At 41.1% G+C, this 23,137-nt stretch overlaps 1 protein-coding gene across 1 annotated transcript in view; it reads right to left on the bottom strand.

Moving 5' to 3' along the window:
- Positions 1 to 14,397, bottom strand: part of LOC124788100 (protein RRP5 homolog) — a 178,824-nt gene extending 164,427 nt beyond the window's left edge. The window contains exons 1-2 of the mRNA XM_047255215.1: positions 14,098 to 14,397; positions 1,132 to 1,275 (exon numbers count right to left, since the gene is read on the bottom strand). Of these exons, the coding sequence (XP_047111171.1) occupies positions 1,132 to 1,275; positions 14,098 to 14,178 (225 nt within the window). The 5' untranslated portion in view covers positions 14,179 to 14,397. The remainder of the gene's footprint in view (positions 1 to 1,131; positions 1,276 to 14,097) is intronic.
- Positions 14,398 to 23,137: the final 8,740 nt, after the last annotated feature.

The raw sequence follows: 23,137 nt of genomic DNA, 5'->3' as shown, positions 1-23,137 counted from the left end.
CCAAGCACTACTCACGACCTGTCTTCACAGCTTTATTTCCGCCAGTGCCTCATCTCCTAGCTTCCAAACTTTACAGAAGTTCTCCTTTCTTCTGGTTGTGCTAGCCTCGCAAGTTTCACAGGAGAGGTTCCATGAAATTTGGAAGGTAGGAGGCGAGGTACTGGCGGAAGTAAAGCTGTGAGGATTCCTCGTTTTTATTCTCTGTGGGTGTTCTTTGTCTTTGGAAAAAGGGACCGATGACCATAGTAGTCTGGTCCCTTTAATCCCCCAACCAACCAACCAACCAAAGCTGTGAGGACAAGTCATGAGTTGTGCTTGGGTAAATCAGTCAGTAGAGCTCTTGTCTGCGAAAGGCAAAGGTCCCAAGTTCGAGTCTCAGTCCAGAACATACTTTTAATCTGCCAGGAAGTTTCATATCAGCGCACATTCCACAGCAGAGTGAAAATTTCAGTCTGGAATATCACCTCTGATTTGCACACTGAATAATTTGGACACCAGGCATTACTTTTCAACATGTTAAGGCTTCTAACTGTGCTTATCTTCAAAGTCTTCATGAATCTGCTGTCCTGATCCATCTCCACACAGATGGAGTGCGCCTGATGCCCTGGCCAGCATATCCACTGAAAATATCTGGTCTTAAGTTGCGAAGCGACTGTCTGCCCACCACCTGCAAGCCACTAAGATGAACTCTGGCAACTAGGTGCAGCAATGTGGAATGACATACCAATATCTGCCACCCAAGTTCAATAGGACTTGATGCCCAGCCATTATAGAGTCTTTTTTAGTTGAAGCCCTGAGTTGCAGCTCTGTGTATTAAATTTCACAAATGTATCCCTCCAAATCACCTACAAATTTAGTCGTATATTCTTAGTAGCACACACTGTACTCATAATAAGGTTATTTCTTTCTTGGAGTAGCAATTTTAATGTGCAGCAGTGTATTTCCTTTGGGACACCATTCACTATCCCCATGTGACAGGTTTGCCGCCACCTGTGGACTCACTGGCACCGTAAGCGGACCTATTGTCTCTACAGATATTTGCGGCATCACTTCCTGATTTTCTGTGTGAAGGAAAGAAGGGAGGGGATGTCTCACACACAGTCATAATCTTCACTTTAACATGAAACTTACCTTATAGGTCAATTTTTTCACAGTTTTACCTACTGCAGTGTAAGTTTTAGGGACCTTTGTTACTTTTGATACAGCTCCTTTCTTTAATTTCCTTTGTTGCTTCCTGCTGGGTTTCTTACTGGACGTTTTCTTCTTACCAAAGAGCTGAAAACAAAAAGATTTACCACATAGCGAACAAATAAACAAATGTGGGGGCAGACAAGTAATACTCAATGCACTGATTTGAAAAATTTAATAAATGGAATGATAAATAATTTAGGATGCTATCTTACTGACATTAAGGTCAACAGAGAGAAGGCACCATCTTAATCCCATTATCGGTATGCAAGCGACGGTATGCGCTACCTAATATGTTCTAAAATGCGGTGCAGAAGAAAAGAATATTTCTGGGGCTCATACCTCAGGCTCTATTGGTGATAGAACAGTAGAGACAAGTCTTTGGATAGCCACTGTGCTAGAGACTATTTGTATAGCCAATAGGATTGCCTTTAATGTAATTAATCTACATTACAGGATCAAAGTTAAAATATTCACAATTCCTCCAGCTTAGGCAAATGGAGCAAACTGGTTGCTTCTCTCTCTTCGCATTAGATGTGCATCTTAGGAGGCACCATGTAGTTCAAGGGTGGTTTCCTAAGAAAACCCGAAAAACATTTTTTATTTTTTTTTTTTTTTGCTACGAAAACAGAGCCGCAGATGCCAAGATGGGGCTATGTACAGCAAATGCCTGAATTTTTTACTATCTACTCCTAAGATCCCAATCTCAAACAATCTTCAGAATTTTCTTGATGTCTTTATCTATTTCCAAGATACAGGGATTCAAAATTACCCAACTATAAAATCTTGCATGTAAAATCCAGTATGAGGTGAAAACATCGTTTATAATGTGATGTAGCATGGAAAAACATGCTGTAAAATGTCTCCATTATCATCAGAAGGATTCTGATAACCATGTTGTAGTACTGGAGCACATGTTAAATTTTCATGCACCTAAATAAGTAAAAAATGAAAATCTTACTGATCCAGGAAGTTATTTATAGATGACAGGGAAAAGAAGGGAACCAGCAGAAAAATACTGCTATTGGACCACAAGAACGCTGAGTAAGCCCCAGTTTATTAAAAGACTCCAGCTGAAAGGTGGGGTGCCAGCTGCCTTATACTACTTTCCTCAGTGCCTTTAAAAAATTGACCAAAAATCTTGCCATACAAACATATAATAAAGTCTCCATTGCACTGAGCGTGGCAGAGGGTACCCTGTACCACTACTAGTCTTTTCCTTTCCAGTTCTACTCGCAAATAGAGTGAGGGAAAAATAACTGTCTATATGCCTCCATATGAACCCTAACTTCTTGTATCTTATCTTTGTGATCCTTAGATGCAATGTATGTTGGCAGCAGTAGAATTGTGTGGCAGTCTGCTTCAAACGCCATTTCTCTAAATTTTCTCAATAGTGTTTCTCGAAAAGAATGTCTTCTTCCCTCCAGGGAATCCCATTTGAGCTCTCAAAGAATCTCTGTAACACTTGTTGTTCGAATCTACCAGTAACATATCTAGCAACCTGCCTCTGAATTGCTTCAATGTCTTACTTCAATCTGACCCGGTACAAATCCCAAACACTCTAGCAATATTCAACAATAGGTCACACCAGTATCCTATATGCATTCTCTTTTAGAGGTAAAAAAATGGAAATGTCGTGTGGCTAGGGCCTCCCGTGGGGTAGACCATTCGCCTGGTGCAGGTCTTTCGATTTGATGCCACTTCGGCGACCTGCGCGTCGATGGGAATGAAATGATGATGATTAGGACAACACAACACCCAGTCCCTGAGCGGAGAAAATCTCCGACCCAGCCGGGAATCGAACCCGGGCCCTTAGGATTGACAGTCTGTCACGCTGACCACTCAGCTACCGGGGCGGACTTTTAGAGGTGAACCACACTTTCCTAAACTGAAGTTGACCATTCATTCCTACCACAGCTCTCACATGCTCGTTCCATTTCATATCTCTTTGCAACATTATGTCCAGATAGTTAAAGCACATGACTGTGTCAAGCAGGGCACCACTAACCCTGTATCCAGACATTACAGGCTTTTTCTTGCTCCTTATCTGCATTAACTTACATTTTTCCACACTTAGAGCTAGCTGCCATTCATTACACCAACTAGAAATTTCGTCCAAGTCATCTTCAACAATCACTCAAACTTTGACATCTTACCTAAAATCACATAATTGGCAGACAACCATTGATTGCTGCCCAACTCCTCCGCCAAATCATTTACATATTTCATCTCTCAGGAACAGTCCCGTTGAGGACAATATACTGGGTTCCTTTACTTAAGAAGTCTTCGAGCGACTCACATATCTATGAACTTATTCCATACGCTCTTACCTGCGTTAACAGCATGCAATGGGGCACCATGTCAAATGCTTTCCAGAAATCCAGAAATATGGAATATGCCTGTTGCCCTTCATCTGTAGTGCACAGTATATCATGTGGGAAAAGGGCAAGCTCAGTTTCATATGAGCGATACTTTCTAAAAACATGCTGACTCATGGACATAAGATTCTCAGTCTAAGAAAGTTTAATATATTCGAACTGTGAATATGTTCAAGGATTCTACAGCAAACTGAAGTCAGAGATATTGGTTTGTAATTTTGCGGGTCCGTTTTTTTGCCCTTCTTATGTACTAGAGTCACCTGCGCTTTTTCCGGTCACTTGAGACTCTGTGCTGGGTGAGAGTTCATGATAAATGCTGGCTAGGTAAGGGGCCAATGCCACAGAATGCTCTTTGTAAAACCAAATTGGGATTCCATCCAGACTGGTGATTTATTTGCTTTCAAATCTTTCAGTTGGTTTTCTACACCAGGGATGCTTATTACTATGTCGTCCTTACAGGATTTTGTTCAATGGTCAAATGATGGTATGTTTATACGATTCTCCTGTGTGAACAATTTCTTGAATGTGCAATTCAAAACTTTGGCTTTCATTTTGCTATCTTCAACTGCTACACCAGACTGGTCAACAAGGGACTGAATGGAAGCCTTAGACCCGATTTGTGATTTTTACATGTGACCAGAATTTTCTCAGGTTCTCTGCCAGATCTTTTGTTAAGGTGTGACGATGGTAGTAGTTGGATGCTTTGAGCATAGATCTCTTCACACATGCAAGAATCTTTACTAACCTTCGCTTGTTGTTATTTGTGTGTTCCGTTCTGAACTGAGAGTGCAACAGCCTCTGCTTCCTCAGCATCTACCAAATTTTGTTGTTAAACCACAGTAGGTCTCTTCCATCCTTTAAATACATACTACACTCATTAACTCTTCAGAAAAAGATTTACAATCTGTTTAAACTTTGTCCATAATTCATCTACATCCATATGTGATGTCAGTTCACTGTCTAAGTGAGATGCTAACAACTGCTTATCTGCTCTGTCCAGCAGAAACACACTCCTAGCCCTCTTGACTGATTTATTAACTTTTGTAATCATAGTTACTATAACATCAGGATCGTTAATTCCCATTTCTATACTGACATTGTCAATAAATTCCAGCCTATTTGTAGCTACAACATATAAGATATTTCCATTGTGTGTGGGCTACTGAGCTAGCTGCTCAAAACAGTTTTCAGAAACCATGTTCAACAGTATTTTGCATGACTGTCAGTCTGTAACCCCCCACTGTAATGAATCCAGACACATCCCAGTCTATACTCAGTATGATAAAGTTGCATCAAAATAGTACTGCATAATCTGCATATTTACACACTACTGACCCTAGACTTTCTTTGAATTACTTTAGAACTGTCACAGCCAAATCAGGTGGTCAGTAAAATCATTCAACAATTAACTTGGTTTCACCTACACCTGTTATACCCGACCAGGTAATTTCACTGTCACACTCTACTTGGGTCTCGATAGACTGCAATGACAGCACTCCCCCTCCTATGGCTTCTAATCTCTCTTTCCGATATATGTTCCATGACTTGCTAAACGTATCAGAAGTTTCCACCTCGAGTTTCAGCCGGCTCTCGGTCCCAAGAATAATTTAAGCATGAGAACTTTCCAGGAAGGACGTAAATTCATGAACTTTATTATGAATACCTCAACAGTTTACTGGTAAAATTTTTAGAGCCAGAGTGCCTCTACTCTGAGCATCATCAGGCTTCCCTTGCTGCATATTTCCAACATAAATCTTCTTTGATATGAGCTTTTATTTAATGAATGGAAACTACTTGAAACCATGCTTGTAACATAATAAGGAATTAACACTGATAAGCAAGTGCCTAAAAAGGGACTCAATGTAAATATAAGTTCAGGTAGGAACATCAACAATGTACTTACTGTAAAGAAGACACGTCAAGTTGCAGACAGGCACAATTAAAATACACTCATATAAAGCTTTTGGCCACAACCTTCATCAGTAAAAGAGAGATGCACACCATTCACACACACAACTAAGCACACCTCATGCACATACAACCCCCAACTCCAGCATCTCGAACCAAAAAGCTGTAGTTGGTGGTCGTGTGTGAGCATGAGATTTGCTTGCTTGTGTGTGTGTATGTAAATGGTGTGTGTGCACCTCTCTTCTACTAATGAAGGCTGTGGCTGAACACTTTATAGTGTTTTTTAACTGTGCCTGTCTGCAACTTGACATGCCTTATTTCCAGTCAGTAGACAATATGTCTTTTCCTACACAGCTAGTTATAAGTTCAGCTTTTTTTCACCTTGGAAAAGTGTCTTATCAAGTTGTTACAAATCTAAGAATTTTGACAGTATTAGCCAACAATGCCACACGGTTAACTCCGAACTTTTGAGCAGGCTTAATGTTGTTGTTAACACTAGTATAATTTTTATCTCATAAAAGCGCTATATGAGTAACTGTACTAAACCGAAAGACTACAACATTTCTCAGTTTGAAATTATCACTCAATGTAAAGGTTCATCAGTCTGAACACTGAAATTTCCTCACAGGAATTGCACAGTTGCCACGAACTCCGTCACCCTTGCCTTTGACAGGAACAAATTATGCGAGTGAGGTGGTGCAGTGGTACAGCGCTGCTCCCACATTTGGGAGGACAACATTTAAAATCCACATCTGGCGTTTCTGATTAGGTTTCCCATAATTTCCCTAAATCACTCCAGGCAAATACCGGAATGGTTCCTTTGAAAGGGAATGGTCAATTTCCTTCCCCACCCTTGAAATGATCCAAACATGTGCTCCATTTCTAATGACCTGATGTCGACAGGATGTTAAGCTCTGATCTTCCTTAATGCATAAACTGTTGAGAAACACTTTTAAAACCCGCTAAAGTCTCCTACTTGAGAGGACCTCTATCTCCACTAGTTTTGAAAAACATTTCTTCTAGATATCACGCAAGTTACCTGTGTTTTCAAAATCAATTTTTTGTATGTGTAATTAGGGCATTAACTGAAATCAGTTTAAACCGACAGCAATGATACACCAGAAACAAACATCCTGGAGGTAGCAGGGAAATTTGAATAAATGTGGAAACTAAAGAATTCGTTAGCATTCATAAAAATGTGGCAATATGTTTGGCAGTTTGTTCTACTATGTTACAATTCAACAATATATTGGAAGAAGCTGTTTTATTGCAATTGGGAACTTTAGACTGAACACAATAAGATGTTCGTTTTATTCCTTGTACAGCCATTTGAAATATTTAAAGATTTTTACATGTTGTGCACTGTGTGGCACCTGGGTTTATTGACACAGCAAAATGTAAAATATGAAATGGCAACTTAATAATATAAATCTAATGTAATGTCATGTTAATTCCTGTTGGTCAATCTTCAATAAACTGTTAATACTTGATCATCACTAAACAATGTAGCATGTAAATGGATGGACGTGTGCCCATTTCCCATCATAGCGCATGAGACTGGTGTGAGTGAGAAGAGTGTGCTTGACTGGTTTTCGTTTTGTCGTGAAGTGTGTTCGAAGTTTATTAAGTACATGGGTAAGTTGGGTGGGCCTGGGGTTGTGGCGGAGGTGGAAGAGTTGCCATTTGGGAAAAGAAGTATGAGATGGGTAAGTCTGTGGTTGGTGTCTGGGTGTGTGGGGCCACTGTATGCGGGCGGGGGGGTTTGAGTGTTCGGAATGTGTCTTTAGGTTTTTGGAGGAGCAGACTAAGAGGGGTTAATTGAGGAGTTTATAGAACCGTGTTCTACTGTAGTTTCTGATGCTTTTTCTTGTTATAGGGGATTGGGTGAGGACGGGTACAATCATTTAGTAGTGAAAAAAATTACGAGACAGGGCTTGTATGAATACCATAGAGGGGTTGTGGGGGGGGGGGGGGGGGTGTTAAGTCAGTTCTTGGGAGGGGGAAGAGGCGCTCTTCTAACCTTCAGTCTCATTTAGATGAGAACTGTTGACGGAATAGCTTCCCTGAGGGCTATTGTTTTTTTCAGGTTTTTTAAGGACTATCAGTAAGATGTACAGGCCGAACGTGGTTAGTTAGGGTGGTTTGTGTGGGTGGGTGGGTGGGTGCAACTTGGGGACAGGGAGGGGGGGGGGGGGGAGGGAGGGATAGTTGTTGGTAGTGTTAGTGGGGGGGGGGGGGGGAGTTGGTTTGTTATTTAATTGTGGAGGATCTATTTTGTTGCAATTTTTGTTGAGTTGTAGTGTGTGATTGAGATTGGTTTGTTTATTTATTTATTTTGCTTATGGGTATTTTATTTTGGGGTGAGGGGGGAGGTTGGGTGGGTGGTAGGTGGTGTGTGGGTGGGTTGGGTCTTTCTTTTGGTTGTGAATTTTTTTGTTGTGTGTGTGTGTGTGTGTGTGTGTGTGTGTGTGTAGCGGCTGACCTAAGTTGTAGCACTAGAACTTTGTCGTGGTAAGTTTTTTTTTAGTGTAATTGTTGTGTGTTGTTGTGGCTGGTGGGGTGGTTCTGAGTTGTGGTAGTGGTGATATGGTATCATGTGTTGGTTTGTAGGTATGTAGTTGAATGGAAGTTTTCGATTCCAATGTGTGGTCGTATCTGTGGGTGTTTTGGTATTGGGAGCCACTGCTGACCTATGTGGGTGAAGGGAAGTGTTCAATTTCAAGGTGTGGGTGATCCGGTTTCGGGAGCCACTGCTGACGCATGCAGATGAAAAGAACTGTTCGGTTCAAATGTGTGATCGTTGTTGTGGGCGGTTTGGTATCAGGAGCAGCTGTTGACCTATACAGGTGAAGGGAAGTGTTTGGTTCTAAAGTGTGGTTCGATCCCTATGTGTGGTCGTGGCTGTGGGTGTTCTGGTATCGGGAGTTGCTGTTGAGCTATATACGTCAAGGGAAGTGTTCGATTCCAACATTTAGTTGTGGCTTTGGGTGTTCTGTTATCGGGAGCTGCTGTGGCGTTATATATAGGCCATGGGAAGTGTTTGATTCCCGTTTTGTTTTCGTAAGTGCGGTTTGGTGATATCAAAAGCTGTGGTGGTGGTGTAGTTTTTGGGAGTTTATAAGGTGGTATCGGGAACTGCGGTTGAGCCATGTAGGTCAAGGGAAATGTCCAATTCCTGTAGATTTTCTTGGTGTCATGTTTTTCTTCATTTTGTGTGTTTTGGGGGTTCGTGGTTTTTTTTCCTACTATAATTAGCTTGCCCCCACCCAAGGTTGTCCCATTAGTTTGATTGTATTTATGGAGGGAGATAACAATGTCTTATTTATATGTATTTTTGTGTTTGTTGCCGTGTGTATGTAGTGACGTAATAAGCGCCATATTGATGACATCGTGGGTCAAAACAGATGGGTGGAATCAGATACTTCTATAATGTACACTCAGTTCTTAGCTGTGAGATCCTTACTGTACCAACTGAATATCCAATTACCTGTTATGCATACCAGGGAAAGCTTTACTAAGCATGTTACTATTAGTCCTATAAACCCGTGACCATTCACAACAACTCCCATATCGCGACTATGACGTCATTAAGTAAACATAACAACAAACACAAAAATAGATCGAGAAACCATCAAATACATATTCCTCCAAACATATAATGAAACTAACGGGACAAGCGAGGGAAATTGGGGTTTTTTGGGTGGGGACAAACTAAAAATAAACACACGCCAGTAAACAAAACGACAAATAAACGACCACAACCTTCCCAAAATTAACTAAATTACATTATCCACTAGAATCGAACACTTCCCTGGGTGCCTAGGCACAGATTTCCCTGACGGCTCTTTGTAAAATTTCACTGATTGGGTCATTCCATGTCAAATCAACACACTTTAAATAAAAATTTTACCTCACCCTCTTAGATTTTGCTGAAACTGGTATACTTACAGTGGGTGCTGAAACTAAAAAAAATACCAAATTTCAATTTTTTACCTCAAACCATTCCTGAAATATGGTATGTAAACTTTTCAAAAACTGGCCAAAAATGTGTGAACGGACTTTTTTTAAATTGCCCTAGGAACTGCCCTAATTGAGCTAGAGCACTGGGAAAGGTGTCATTTTGCAGCATTTTTCATGCTCATTCCAGCGATAGACAAAAATATAGCTTCTAATTAATAACCTTTTTCAAAATGGTAATTAATATTTTGACTTAATTTTCTTTTTTTTTACGAAAAGTACATAATTGAAAATCTTCAAAATATTTCCATAACTACTTCATACTGTTGTAAATCACATGGTAAAACATAATAAATGTGGGATGATGATGGGTTCATTGTTAAAAAAAATTATTCCGGACTCTTGTTTTTCACTAACGGCCCCAGTTTGACCAAACTGACCTTTAAGGCAGTACGTCAGCAGAGGACCGTATACATAGGGCTTGATGTCTGTACAATAATTCAGGGACTGGAGCCGTTGTTGAGATGATGTAGTCTGCATTGTTACCTTCTAAGGCTTTGTGTGCCTACACCATTATTGTGCACTGTGGTTATAGTGCAAATCAATTGGTACCTCTGTGTTGACCAGTCTGTATCTATTATATTTAATAGTTCATTTTCAAGTAAATCTGTACATTGAAGAGCAGTTTATAAGTGGTTTTTGTATAATTATGGAACCAAGTAAAAAGTGCAGTGCTGTAAGAGTGCAGTGAAGAAGTCAAATCTTTTTATTAGAGACAGAAAAAAACTGAGAAATGTCACAACATGGAATGCCAAATTATTTCATCAAATACCAAGCGGTGCCAAGATTTGTGATAAATGTAGGAAAGATGTAACCAAATTGAAAAATACACCAGAGCCCATCAGTGATGAAAGTGTTGAAGAAGAATCTTCTGGATCAGAGATAATCATCCGAGACCAAGACCCTGACTTCACTCCAACTTCAGTAGCCGTTAAATCATTTAACACAACACTTCAAGAACTAGGTGAGTCCCCAATTGACATGAGAAAACTAACATCTAGGCATTACGCCAAATCAAAAGTGAAGAAAATCTCATCAATGACACGTAAACTTTTTGTTGCTCCTGAATCTTCTTCGTCAGATACTGATACTGATGAATCCGTTCTTGAAAATCTTAAAAGAAACTTTAAAAATTCTATAAGTAGAGCAAAAAAACTAATGATTCTTACAAGTTTACCTGAAAAGTGGAGTGTCAGGAAAATAATGAGGGAATTTAATGCTCCTAATTACATTGTTCGGCAGTCTAAAAAAATTTTGAGAGAGAAAGGATTCATGGAAGGTCCAAACCCAAAACCATGGAAGTGTTTACCAACAGAAACTGTCAAAACTGTACATTCATTTTATGAAAATGATGAAGTTAGCAGGACAATGCCAGGTACTAAAGATTGTGTGACAATTACAGAAACAAAGGGAAATAAAACAAAAATATCAAAAAGACTTATTTTGCGTAACCTTAAAAAAGCTTACAAGCATTTTAAAGACAAGTTTCCTAACTTAAAAATAGGTTTCTCTAAATTTGCTGAGTTGAGACCAAAACATTGTGTATTAGCTGGCCGGAGTGGCACACACACACTGTCTGGGGGTGCACAACTCACCAAAACATAAAATTAATGATAGAAAATGCCAAACTAAATACAGTAACAAACAGCAGCTTAAACAATTATAAGCAGTGCATTGCAAAAATGCTTTGCATCCCATCATCAGTTAATTGCAACAAGGGAAACTGTGAATACTGCCCAGGAGAAACTGTCATACGTCAAATTTTACAAGACTTTTCATGAAAACTTAATTGAACAAGTTCAGTTCCGACAGTGGATGTCAGTTGACCGATGTAATCTGGAAATTGTTCAGAAAACTTCTGAAGAATTCACAGATTTATTTTGTAGTAAGATGTCGACTTTGATTCGGCATGACTTCACTGCCAAGCAACAACGAACATTCCTTAACTCCACAAGAGAAAACCTTATGGAATCTGAATTTGTTGTCATATGTGATTTTTCAGAAAATTATAGTATAGTTCTACAGGATGAAGATCAGAGTTTCCACGGGACAAGACAACAGATTACCATTCATCCTTTTGTTATATATTGCAAACAGAAAGACAAAATTGAGCATATGAGCTTTGTCATTGTTTCTGATTGCCTGGAGCACAATACAACTGCAGTTTACACCTTTCAAAAGAAGCTAATTTCATATCTAACAAATAAATTTCAAAAGATTCCAAAAAGGATATACTATTATTCTGACGGTTCTGCTGCTCAGTATAAAAATAAGAAAAACTTCCTGAGCCTTTGCCTTCATGAGGAAGACTTCAACATAAAAGCTGAGTGGCACTTTTCAGCCACAGCACATGGGAAAAGGCCTTGTGATGGAGTAGGGGGTTCAGTAAAGAGACTGGCAGCTCGCGCAAGTTTGCAAAGGCCATACCAAAATCAGATCCAAACTGCACGAGATCTATTTGAGTGGGCGGTAGATAATATCACAAATGTTGAATTTGTATATTCCACTCAAGAAGATTACGCTGCTTCAGAAATATTTTTAAAAAGCCGACTTGAAGAGGCATTGACAATCAAAGGAACACAGCAATTTCATGCTTTCATTCCCAACATTACATCAAAATTAATAGCAAATACTTCTCAGGTGATATGCAGAGTTGGCAGAGGGAAGTAACTACATCACTAGACAAACTGAAGTTACAAGACATATCTGGCTCTGTCACCACTGTATATGGGAGAAACTGGTGGCTTGGGTACATTTTAGGAAAAAACGAAGAACCTGATGAAGTGAAAATAACTTTTCTTCATCCATGTGGACCAGCTAAGTCATTCTCCTATCCTGCACATGCAGATGTCCTGTGGGTGTCAGTTGTGGATGTTCTCACAAAAGTGAATCCATTTACTCCAACAGGGAAAACATACATTCTTAATGAAAGCAATGTAAACCAAAACCAGTCAGCTTTATGAAAATGTAATACATGAAGTACCAAGACAATTTATTGGGAAACTGCTTTCAACTCAAAACTTAATTTTTGTCTCAGGTTAGTGTTAATGTATATTTTATAGAAAGTTGTTTCAAAATTATTGTTAGTACCTATTGTGTCAAATTTAGCTACGTTCAGATACCTCTTACTCAAAAACAAGCATTACGTATTTAATTTGTTTAATAGTTCCATTTCAAACATCATGGACCACAACTATTATGTAAATACTTGTACTTTTTCATAATTTATTTCAGTTTGTAGTTAAATACTCAAACTTTTTTGTTTTATCAGTTAATGCACTGTTAGTTAAGTTGTATGAAATTGAAATAAGCAATCAATTATAAAATATGCTGATTAGTTTTGTTTTAATAAGTTGATGTTTTGATATTTCTAATACTTTTTTTACTTACCTTACAGTATATTTTAATGAAATTCCTGTTTGTTAAAGGTCAGTTTGGTCAAACTAGGGTCGTTGGTGAAAAACAAGAGTCCGGAATAATTTTTTTAAACAATGAACCCATCATCATCCCAGATTTATATTTTGCCATGTGATTTACAATAGTATGAAGTAGTTATTGAAATATTTTGAAAATTTTCAATTATGTACTTTTTGTAAAAAAAAATTACAATTAAATCAAAATATTAATAAGTATTTAGAAAAAGGTTATTAATTAGAAGCTATGTTTTGTTGTATATCCCTGGAAAGAACATGCCAAATTACACCTTCACCAGATACTACCTCAATTAGGGCAGCTCCTAGGACAATTTTAAAAAAAAGTCCGCTCACACATTTTTGGCTGGTTTTTGAAAAGTTTACATAGCCATATTTCTGGAATGGTTTGAGATAAAAAATTGAAACTTGGTATTTTTCTTAGTCTCAGTGCCCACTATAAGTATACCAACTTTCAGCAAAATCTAAGAGGGTGAGGTAAAATAGGTGTGTTGATTTGACATGGAATGTCTCGTTTTCCTAAATCGCTTCAAATATATGCCGGTATGGTTCCTGCATCATTCTCATAAAACGTACATACATATTCTGCGTGTTTTTATAGTTCTGAGGTATTTATTTTCATGGTATTACAACATTAAATCCCTCATCACTATAATACCGCCGGTCGGAGTGGCCGAGCGGTTCTAGGTGCTACAGTTGCAGGTTCGAATCCTGTGGGCATGGATGTGTGTGATGTCCTTAGGTTAGCTAGGTTTAGGTAGTTCTAAGTTCTAGCGGACTGATGACCTCAGAAGTTAAGTCCCATAGTGCTCAGAGCCATTTGAACCAGTTATACCATCTGCGGATGAATAAATGCATTTCACACTGTCATAAAGCGTCAACATCAATGCCTACGGACTAAAATCAGACTTGCTACAGTGTACGCGAAACTGCACCAGACATAGTTCTGTGCCAGCAAAAATGCCGACTGTAGCGTTCTCAATATCATTGGCGAAATCACAGTTCCACTGGCCTACGCGTATTATAGCGGCTATTCAAGAATTTTGGAATTATGCAAGTCGCAATTGAGACTATTATCCCATCTTACCCTCAGCACATACAAGAGCATAATGAAAGCTATCATTACAAAAGTCAATTTCATGTTAAGTCAAAAAATTATCACAACAAGAACTTACGCTGAATGTTTGTTTCTTGAGTGACGCAACTCCTGGTTTTGTCCCACCGCGAGGAAAACTTCTTTCAGCAGTAGCAACCATGGTCGAGGAGATTATCACGAAAAATTCAAGGCACAAACTAAAAACTAAATTCTAAACACTGATCACTTCATGTAAAAACTACAATAAGAAAAGATCATCATTCCATACTTCATTGAACTGAACCTCTACGTAGGTGAACTAAAATGAACATCTACACACGAAAGAAAATAATACCAAAAATTGAACATCTATCACGTACGCAAACACGTGTATGTACAAGTAAGTACACAACAACAAGATCGACCTATGCTAGACCGCCCACAAAAACCTTAGGAAAGTTAAATCGATAATCGAAGTTCGATTCAAACAATCTTTGACTATAAAGCCGATGTCACACACGCAACAAAAGTGTTCCCTGACCTGCTGAGGGATTAAGTTTCACTAATCCCTCAACAGAGTGTGTCTTCCTCTTTTTCACGTTACACCAGCTAGGACCAATCAACAAGAGTGGTAACACATCTTTCTCTCTTTTACAGGAACCGTAGGAATGGCTAATTTTGTCTAAACTGTACCACCTCGAGCCAAGGATAGCTCGTCTTTTCAGCGTCAGCGTCAGCAACAAAAGGGTCGCCACAGCTAATGAAAAAAAAATAATGCAGTTGCATTGCAGTTACATGTGTGAACACTCTGGTTTTAGTGGCACAAGTTAAGAGAATCAACTTCTTTCGCGCCACAAAAAGTGCAGCTTGGTTGCACTTTGTCCTGCCACTTTCCTACCGTCACTGCTCCCTGGTGCCAGTATTTCGAAACACGAGCACTCTGTCGCACTTATCGTGATGAAATTGTTGCTGTACGGCGTTCGATTAATTGGTTTTTTTTATTTTTACTTCTGTAAAAGTGAAAACAATGGTCGGCAGGTACACTTTCGCAGCTTCTAAAACTATTGCAGTAGTATATATATATATTATCACGAATCATAAAGATGAGTCGTATAATCTTCATAATTTGTGAGACCAAGCATTGTATCAACGAATATAATAAGATTCTAAAATCTTGGAAGGATGGCATGTCTGCCAATGGTATTTACATGCCAGCTGGTAGCTAATAATTTGCCATTGCAGACAGTATTTTCGTCTCTTGCGTGTGATTTGTTTTATAATTGGGTTTGTCTCCCCTGATTTATGCCCGTGCGAAATCTATTTTCGGATACAGCATTTGGGTTTCTTCTTCCTTGTATTTAACTCCTGTCACAGCTCTAAGAACATAACACGCTGGGCACTACAACATTCACACCCGCCCTTGGGGACTAAGTCATCGTGTTCCACAGGGCTCCATTTTAGCTCCCTTTCTTTTTTTGGTCTACATTAATGATTTCCCATCACACGTTAGCGGTTCTGAACCAGTACTGTTTGCAGATAACACCAGTCTATTGATTGAAGGGAATAATGTAGAAAATCTTACTGCATCTGCAAAAGATATTACAAAAGGAGTGTCTGAATGGTTTACCAGAAACAGGCTAATAGTTAATCCCCAAAACGGTACTCATGAATTTCCACACTGATCAAAATAAAAATCTGGCACAACCTGTAACATGTATAGATAACCAAAACATTAGTGCTGTCAATGAAACTAAATTTCTTGGGATTCATATCCAGGAAAATCTTAAATGGAACACTCATATCACAGCCCTAAATTCAAAACTAGCAAAAATGAGCTATGTGGTAAGAATTCTCTGCTACAGTACTAATGCAGAAACAGTTAGGGCTGTATACTTTGCTCCTGTTCATTCAATACTGAAGAACGGTATCATTTTCTGGGGAAATGTACATCAGGCCATAACAGTTTTCAGGAAACAAAAGGCAATTATAAGAATAATGAAACAAGTGAGCAGCAGAAAATCATGCAAACCTTTCTTTAAAGATCTAAAGATCCTACCCCTTCCCTGTATTTATATACTGGAAGTAGTCACACATTTCAAAAAAAGCATACTGAGAAAAGAAAACCTTTTCCGGCAAAACAAAAGTGTCCATGATTACAGTACCAGGTCAGACAGTGACAAACATGTTAATCATTGTGACACCACTTTATGCCAAAAAGGTGTATGTCATGCAGGAACAAAACTTTACAATAGATTACCAAGACATATAAAATCTCTTACTGAACAACAAAGCTTTAAAAAGTCTGTGACATCCTACCTTCTGAAAAACTGCTACTATTCAAACTCACAGTATCTTATGCAAGAAAAAAATGTAATTTGTATCTTTAATTGTAGAAATAAGTTATAAATGTACATTATTTCAAAAATTTGTAATTATTAACTGTAGAGATCCAATTTGTCATAAAAATTTATAAAATGTATGTTTGACATTTGAAAATCCAATAGCTAAAAAGGTTTTCTGCCCAATATCCTGTGTACAATATATGTACTTAAAAAAAGATTTACATGGACAAATAAATAAATAAAAAGTTCAATTGACGCCATATTGAAAGCTGTGCAACTACGTACAATTTGTGGAGTTGTGTGTGAATGGTAGCTCATGATGCCACAACAGCAAGGCACAAGCTGTGGCGCCACATTAGCTGCTTGTTTGAATCTGGCTGAAGACCAGTTCACACTGGCTGTCACGTCACGTCCCATCCTGTCAAAACATTCTGCAATGCATTTCAAATGGCAGCAACCACACTTGCTATCCCGTCACATCACGGCACTGTCAAGCTTTGTCAGGAAGAAAGTTTTGACAGTGGACATCATCCGTCCATTGTTACTCATGTGATGCCGTGCTCATTTCCTCCCTATACATCGCCATGTGCAGATCTCTTTATTTCATTTCGTAGTGGTTTGCGTTGTTGATATCAGTTGTTTAATGTTCGTTATTTGTTATAATTTGTTTAGTTTCTTTATTTCTTTCGTTAAAATTTATAAGAAATGACTAACAGTAAATCGGAACTGTGAGGCAACAGTCTTAATTGTACGACTGTAGCTCACTAAATTATTTGTCCTTGTGGTGACAGCGACTATACATCGCCTCTGACTGACGAAATAAACTTTGTTGCTCTGTGCAGTGAGCAGTAATACCTAAGATGGTTTAATACGTGTCGAACCTATGATCGGTGTAGACCACCTAATAAACTAAGGATTTGTCTACCACACTCCGTGTAATGTGCAAATCTGCCCTGCCAGTTGAGTACTCAACACGCTGTCTGTCGCATCGCCTCACCACTTCAACGACGAAGACGAGGATGTTTCGCAAACAGTGCCACAATGTGATACGAACATTCCAAGTGACAATTTACAATGTAACATTCGACCTGGAGAAGAGGAATTTCAGTGCAGTGATTTAGACGGAAACAGTACCAAGTGCAGTAACGAACAATGGCGCCCTGTTTATTCTGTAACTGTTACCCTGTGGGCCTATAATTTTTCCTCTGTTCCAGCTCCTGCTCCTACGTCAGGACTCCTGAACCTTTTCAGTGACTTTTTGAGTGATATTCTCTGGCCACAATGCTACACGGACCTCCCTAATGGCGCATTTCCAATGTATCAACAATGGACTCTGCAAATAATCCTACGGTTACCTCGCCGACCGCTTCAATATACGGACAGTAAAGCACAATAGCCAGTTCCCCCAATGGTGTCTGAGTCTCATGTTACAACTGTTTCCGCACTGTTCATTCTGCTCAGAAAAGATCCCAGTCCATTGAAAAGTGACGTCCACTCGTGCCAGCTGCACGTCCTGCAACATGTACTGTGTTTAACCTTACCACCGCCACACATCTCGCATCTCACGCCTCTCAGGTGCATTCTGTGTACAGTCCTAAAATGCTCCACAGCCCTGAGCTTTCGCAGCATTCACCGCTTCAGATTCCATTTACATTGCGCCAACCGATGTCTGACGTCACATCTGCACCAGCTGCACCACGTACTTTTGACCTCTCGTACACCGCTCACGGAGACAGGACGCATCTGTTGGATCTATCATATCGGCCATCGGAGATGTCAGTTTTCGAGCCGCACAACACCACGCTCCCGCGATTACCACATCAATACGGTACGTCGTCCAAGGTCTGTGTTCCGTACCACGTGACGTCTGCGCAATCCACGTCGCAAGCTTCCACGTTGCCGCCAGACCTGCAAGAGAAGCGGACAGCATACTACATACTTTGTCGCTCCCCCACCAGCCGCGTCGGTCAACTCCATGTTCTGTCCGGTCCTGCAGGTACAACCTACGGACAGTCTTCACATCACCCAGCCTCGTTTTAAACTGCTCCCATTCTGTACCAATCTTCCAGCAATATGGTTAACTCTATGCAAGTGCTCCCATGGGATCATCGATGACGACGCAAAATTTATTACCTTACACAGCCACCTCAGTCATGACGTGGACATAATTAGCAACCTGTTCCTGGCAGCACCCTCTGATGAGTACGAGACATCTAAGGCTTTGATGCTCCAGCGCCTCTCACGCTTCCTGGAACAGCAACTGCACTTAGTTATGCATGAAGAAACGTTCAGAGGCAACCGCCACCCTCAATCTGGCGACGCCTAAGAAGCAGATTGATCATATGCTGATATCTAACCACACACTCTGGACACTGTGGCTATTGAAACTTCCTATACATGTCCATACCACAATGGTCTCACACGAGAATGGCCCTTTCGACTCCAGACTTTGCGTCACAGACCGACTTAACGTCCAGGTGCAGAATCGTACTGTCATCAACTGCTTCTCTGACGTTGGCAAGGTCATAATCTCGCTCAGCTAAGAGGCGATCAAGGCTAACTCACTGCCATTGAGCTGGCCTGAGCTGCACTGCTCACCAATGGCAGCCATCCCTGCATCCACTCCTCACAGTCACAACACATCCGAGGTCAGCTGACTCTGGTCGACCCTGCCCAGGCCCCCTCCCACAGCCATGCCACGCGACCTTCACAGTGCCAACAAACAAAAATCGCCAAACAATACAGCGAATATGCTCACCTCCCTGATTCACCTCCAACCCAGCACAGTTTACAGACGCCACTTCAGAGAACAACTCTGCCTGCCTTCACCTCTTCGACACATGAGCAATAATGTTGGTTCGATACCAGTCTCGGAGGTTATCAACTGCAGAGCACCTTGTGCTTATTCAAACGAGCACAGCGGCCTGCCATATGGACACCAGGCTGCTCTGCAACCCCAATACGCCTTAATCATCCACACCTGCTCAGTTCTGACACCTCACGTTGCCCTCCCCATGGCTCACGCTTATTTGTTTACGACCATCTAACGCAAAACTACTTTCTCGTTGTCATGGGCGCTGACGTCAGCACCCTCCCTCCAGTTCTAGCGCCGACTACTCTCTCGGTATCATCGCTCCAATTATGTGCCGCAATCTGTGCTGTCATCGCGGTCGCTGGCACTGCCTCAATGACTTAGGACTTGGGGACAGAGAATAACATGCACTGGACCTGCCTCGTCGCAAAGACAGTCGAGCCCATCCTGGGAGCAGACTTTCTGCATCACTATCACCTGCTTCCTGACCTCGCATGTGGTTGTTATTATGTCATGATGGTCAGCAGTTATTAATTGGAGTTATCAGCGAAGTTCTCCCCAAACATTCCTGCCCACCTCCCACCTCTTCATCACATGGAGATACACCACTGGACCTCCTCCTAAAGTGCTCAGCGCTCTACAGTGAACTTCAATCTCTGATGTCCAACTATTGTTCACTACACACCACAAATAATATCACGAGTGCAATCATGGATATTCGGCAGCACATTGCTGACACTGCAGTATCACTTCACACTGCCAAGCACACCATTGATGTCTTACAATGTTAGAAACAGTCATGCCATATGTCTGCCTCTCGGAGGAGTCAACATAGTTCCAGAGCCTATCTACAAGGAATCTTAACAGGTCAGTGAAGTGCCGTATCCACCTTCAGTGCCCGATTCCGGCAGTGTATCCACTGCTTCACCCAGTCGCTGCCCTGTGTAACCCACTACTGACAAGTTTAGAGAGTTTAAGCTTTCTCTGTTTAATGAACTGTGTTATTTTTGCAGTTGTCACTGTTTCCACACCACCACATATCACCTGCAGTCGAACGGTCTCGTTGAAAGATGGCGATGAACGCTAAAAGCGACACTAATGTGCCATCCTGAATCATGGACAGAAGCCCTTCTCTGGGTAGTGCTCGGCATCCACACTGTCCATAAGGAAGACCTTGATGCATCTTTAGTCAAGATCCTGTACATCGAGATGTTATCCTTACATTCCCCACAATTTGTGACTTGCCAGATCTCGTCGCTCACGTCAGATACCACATACAGAATCTACATACACCCCCCACCCCATCACACCATGCAATGAAGAGGGTCTTCATCTGTAAGGTCCTGTCCACTTGTTCACATATGGTGTTATGCCTTGAAGCGGTGAGACTGGCCCTGCACCAACAATATACAGGCCCTCATAAAGTAATAACCTGCGGCATGAACACATTCAGCATCATGATCAGGGGCAAACAACCGACAGAGTCTTGTTAACAGACTGAAGCGAGCTTAGACCATCACAGAGCGGTCTCCAAAGCTGCCATTTAACCCTGCACCCGACCAACCATCTCCTACCCCTTTGACACTGCAGCTCAACCTCACCAACTTTCACTCTGGAGATATACCTATGGCGCTCGTCAACAAAAACCTGTTTGTCTTTGCGAAAGGAGATCTTAGGCCAGCACGATTCCACACCATGACCATCACACCTCGCGTATACCAGCCGACGTGGACACTTCGGAATTGACATCCCAACTCACTACTGAGGACTCCCTCATCATAATCGCCCCAGTTTATGGAACGGCTGTCCCACCTACACCCAACAATAGAACTACACCGTCACCCACTCCATCCTTGATGCCCATTGCCGAGGCTGCTACTGAAGACAGCGCACCGGCACCAGCTACACCCCACTATGGACGCGCCCTCCCGCCTCCTGCCCACCTCAGAGACTACGAGATCTCCATCATCACTCAGCACCACAGATCAATGCTGATATCTCACCTCCTTGCTTTCCCTTCTCTTGTGCTCCACACTACAGGGAGGTGGGGGGTCGCCTCTGTGGCGACATTGTGACTGTATGTCGCCTCTAACGAAATAATCATCGCTGGCCTGTGCAGTAGAGTGAACAATAACACCTATGACGATTTAGTACGGATATTATATAATTAAAACCAATTACGCTGCTATAATGTTTTTTTGATCGCTATCAACTCATTTCGAACTCCATGTTCATTTTCAATCTATCTGCAAGGAATTCAGTATTCTATCTGCAACGAATGCAGTCTTGAAACAAAAGTTAATGTACATTTTCGTTATTTTCAAATTATATCAACATTCTGAATTACTTACATCCTTAGCACATCGTTATTGCTGGTGCTGTCGAAATGTTATGTGATCAAAAGTATCCGGACACCCCCAAAAATATACGTTTTCCTATTGGTGCATTGTGCTGCCACCTACTGCCAGGTACTCCATATCAGCGACCTCAGTAGTCACTAGACGTCGTGAGAGAGCAGAATGTGGCGCTCTGCGAAAGACACAGTCTTCGAACATGGTCAGATAATTGGGTGTCACTTTTGTCATACGTCTGTACGTGAGATTTCTGCACTCCCTAACATCCCTAGATCCACTGTTTCCGATCTGATAGTGAAGTGCAAACGTGAAGGGACAAGTACAGTACAAAAGCGAACAGGCGCACCTCGTCTGTTGACTGACAGAGACTGCTGACAGGTGAGAGGGTCATAATGTGTAATAGGCAGATAACTATCCAGACTATCACACAGGAATTCCAAACTGCATCAGGATTCACTGAAAGTACTAAGATAGTTAGGCGCAAAGTGAGGAAACTGCTCATACGCCATACATCACGCCGGTAAATGCCAAACGACTCCTCGCTTGGCGTAAGTAGCGTAAATATTGGACGATTGAACAGTGGAAAAACGTTGTGTGGAGTGACAAATCACGGTACACAATGTGGCAATCCGATGGCAGGGTGTGGGTATGGCACATGCCCGGTGAACGTCATCTGCCAGCATGTGTAGTGACAACAATAAAATTCGGAGGCGGTGGTGTTATTATGTGGTCGTGTTTTTCATGGAAAGGGCTTGTACTCCTTGTTGTTTTGCGTAGCACTATGACAGCACAGGCATACATTGATGGTTTAAGCACCTTCTTGCCTCCCACAGTTGAAAAGCAATTCAGGGATGGCGATTGCATCTTTCAACACGATCGAGCACCTGTTCATAATGCATGGACTGTGGCGGAGTGGTTTTATGACAATAACGTCCCTGTAATGGACTGGCCTGCACAGAGTCCTGACCTGAATCCTACAGAACACCTTTGGGACGTTTTGGAACGCCGACTTCGTGCCAGGCCTCACCGACCGACATCGATACCTCTCCTCAGTGCAGCACTGCGTGAGAAATGGGCTGCCATTCCACAAGAAACCTTCCAGCAGCTGATTGAACCTATGCCTGCGAGAGTGGAAGTTGTCATAAAGGCTATGGGTAGGCCAACACCATACTGAATTCCAGCATTACCGATGGAGTGCGCCACTAACTTGTAAGTCATTTTCAGCGAGGTGTCCGGATACTTTCGATCACGTAGTGTAGGTGGAGATGTATTAACTTTCAGTTTATGCAGGTACTGCACACTGTTTTTGAGATGGTCGATTATTTTTGTATTTGTTAGCTTCTTTTGTCAGTTTTAACGATGTACTATGGTTACATCTCTGTCTTGTTATTCTATGGATTTGTGATATGTTATAAACTTGGCGGGATCTTTGGTTAGAAACCGAGTAAGTAGATAGATAATCTGCCAATTTTTTTGCGAAAAAAACAGGAGAAAGTTATTAGAACGCATACAAGTCGAGTGTGTTAAATAAATACAGCAGGACCAAACAATAAACTGGACAGTGGCCCAATTGGGGAAGGAGGAGGTCTCCCCCCCCCCGACGTGGAGTTATACGATCGAGAATTACAGGGA

Source organism: Schistocerca piceifrons, chromosome 3, assembly GCF_021461385.2.
Source record: "Schistocerca piceifrons isolate TAMUIC-IGC-003096 chromosome 3, iqSchPice1.1, whole genome shotgun sequence".
In the NCBI taxonomy this organism is placed as follows: Eukaryota; Metazoa; Arthropoda; class Insecta; order Orthoptera; family Acrididae; genus Schistocerca; species Schistocerca piceifrons.
Note: the sequence above shows the minus strand (reverse complement) of the source record. Positions and strands in the feature narration are given on the sequence as shown.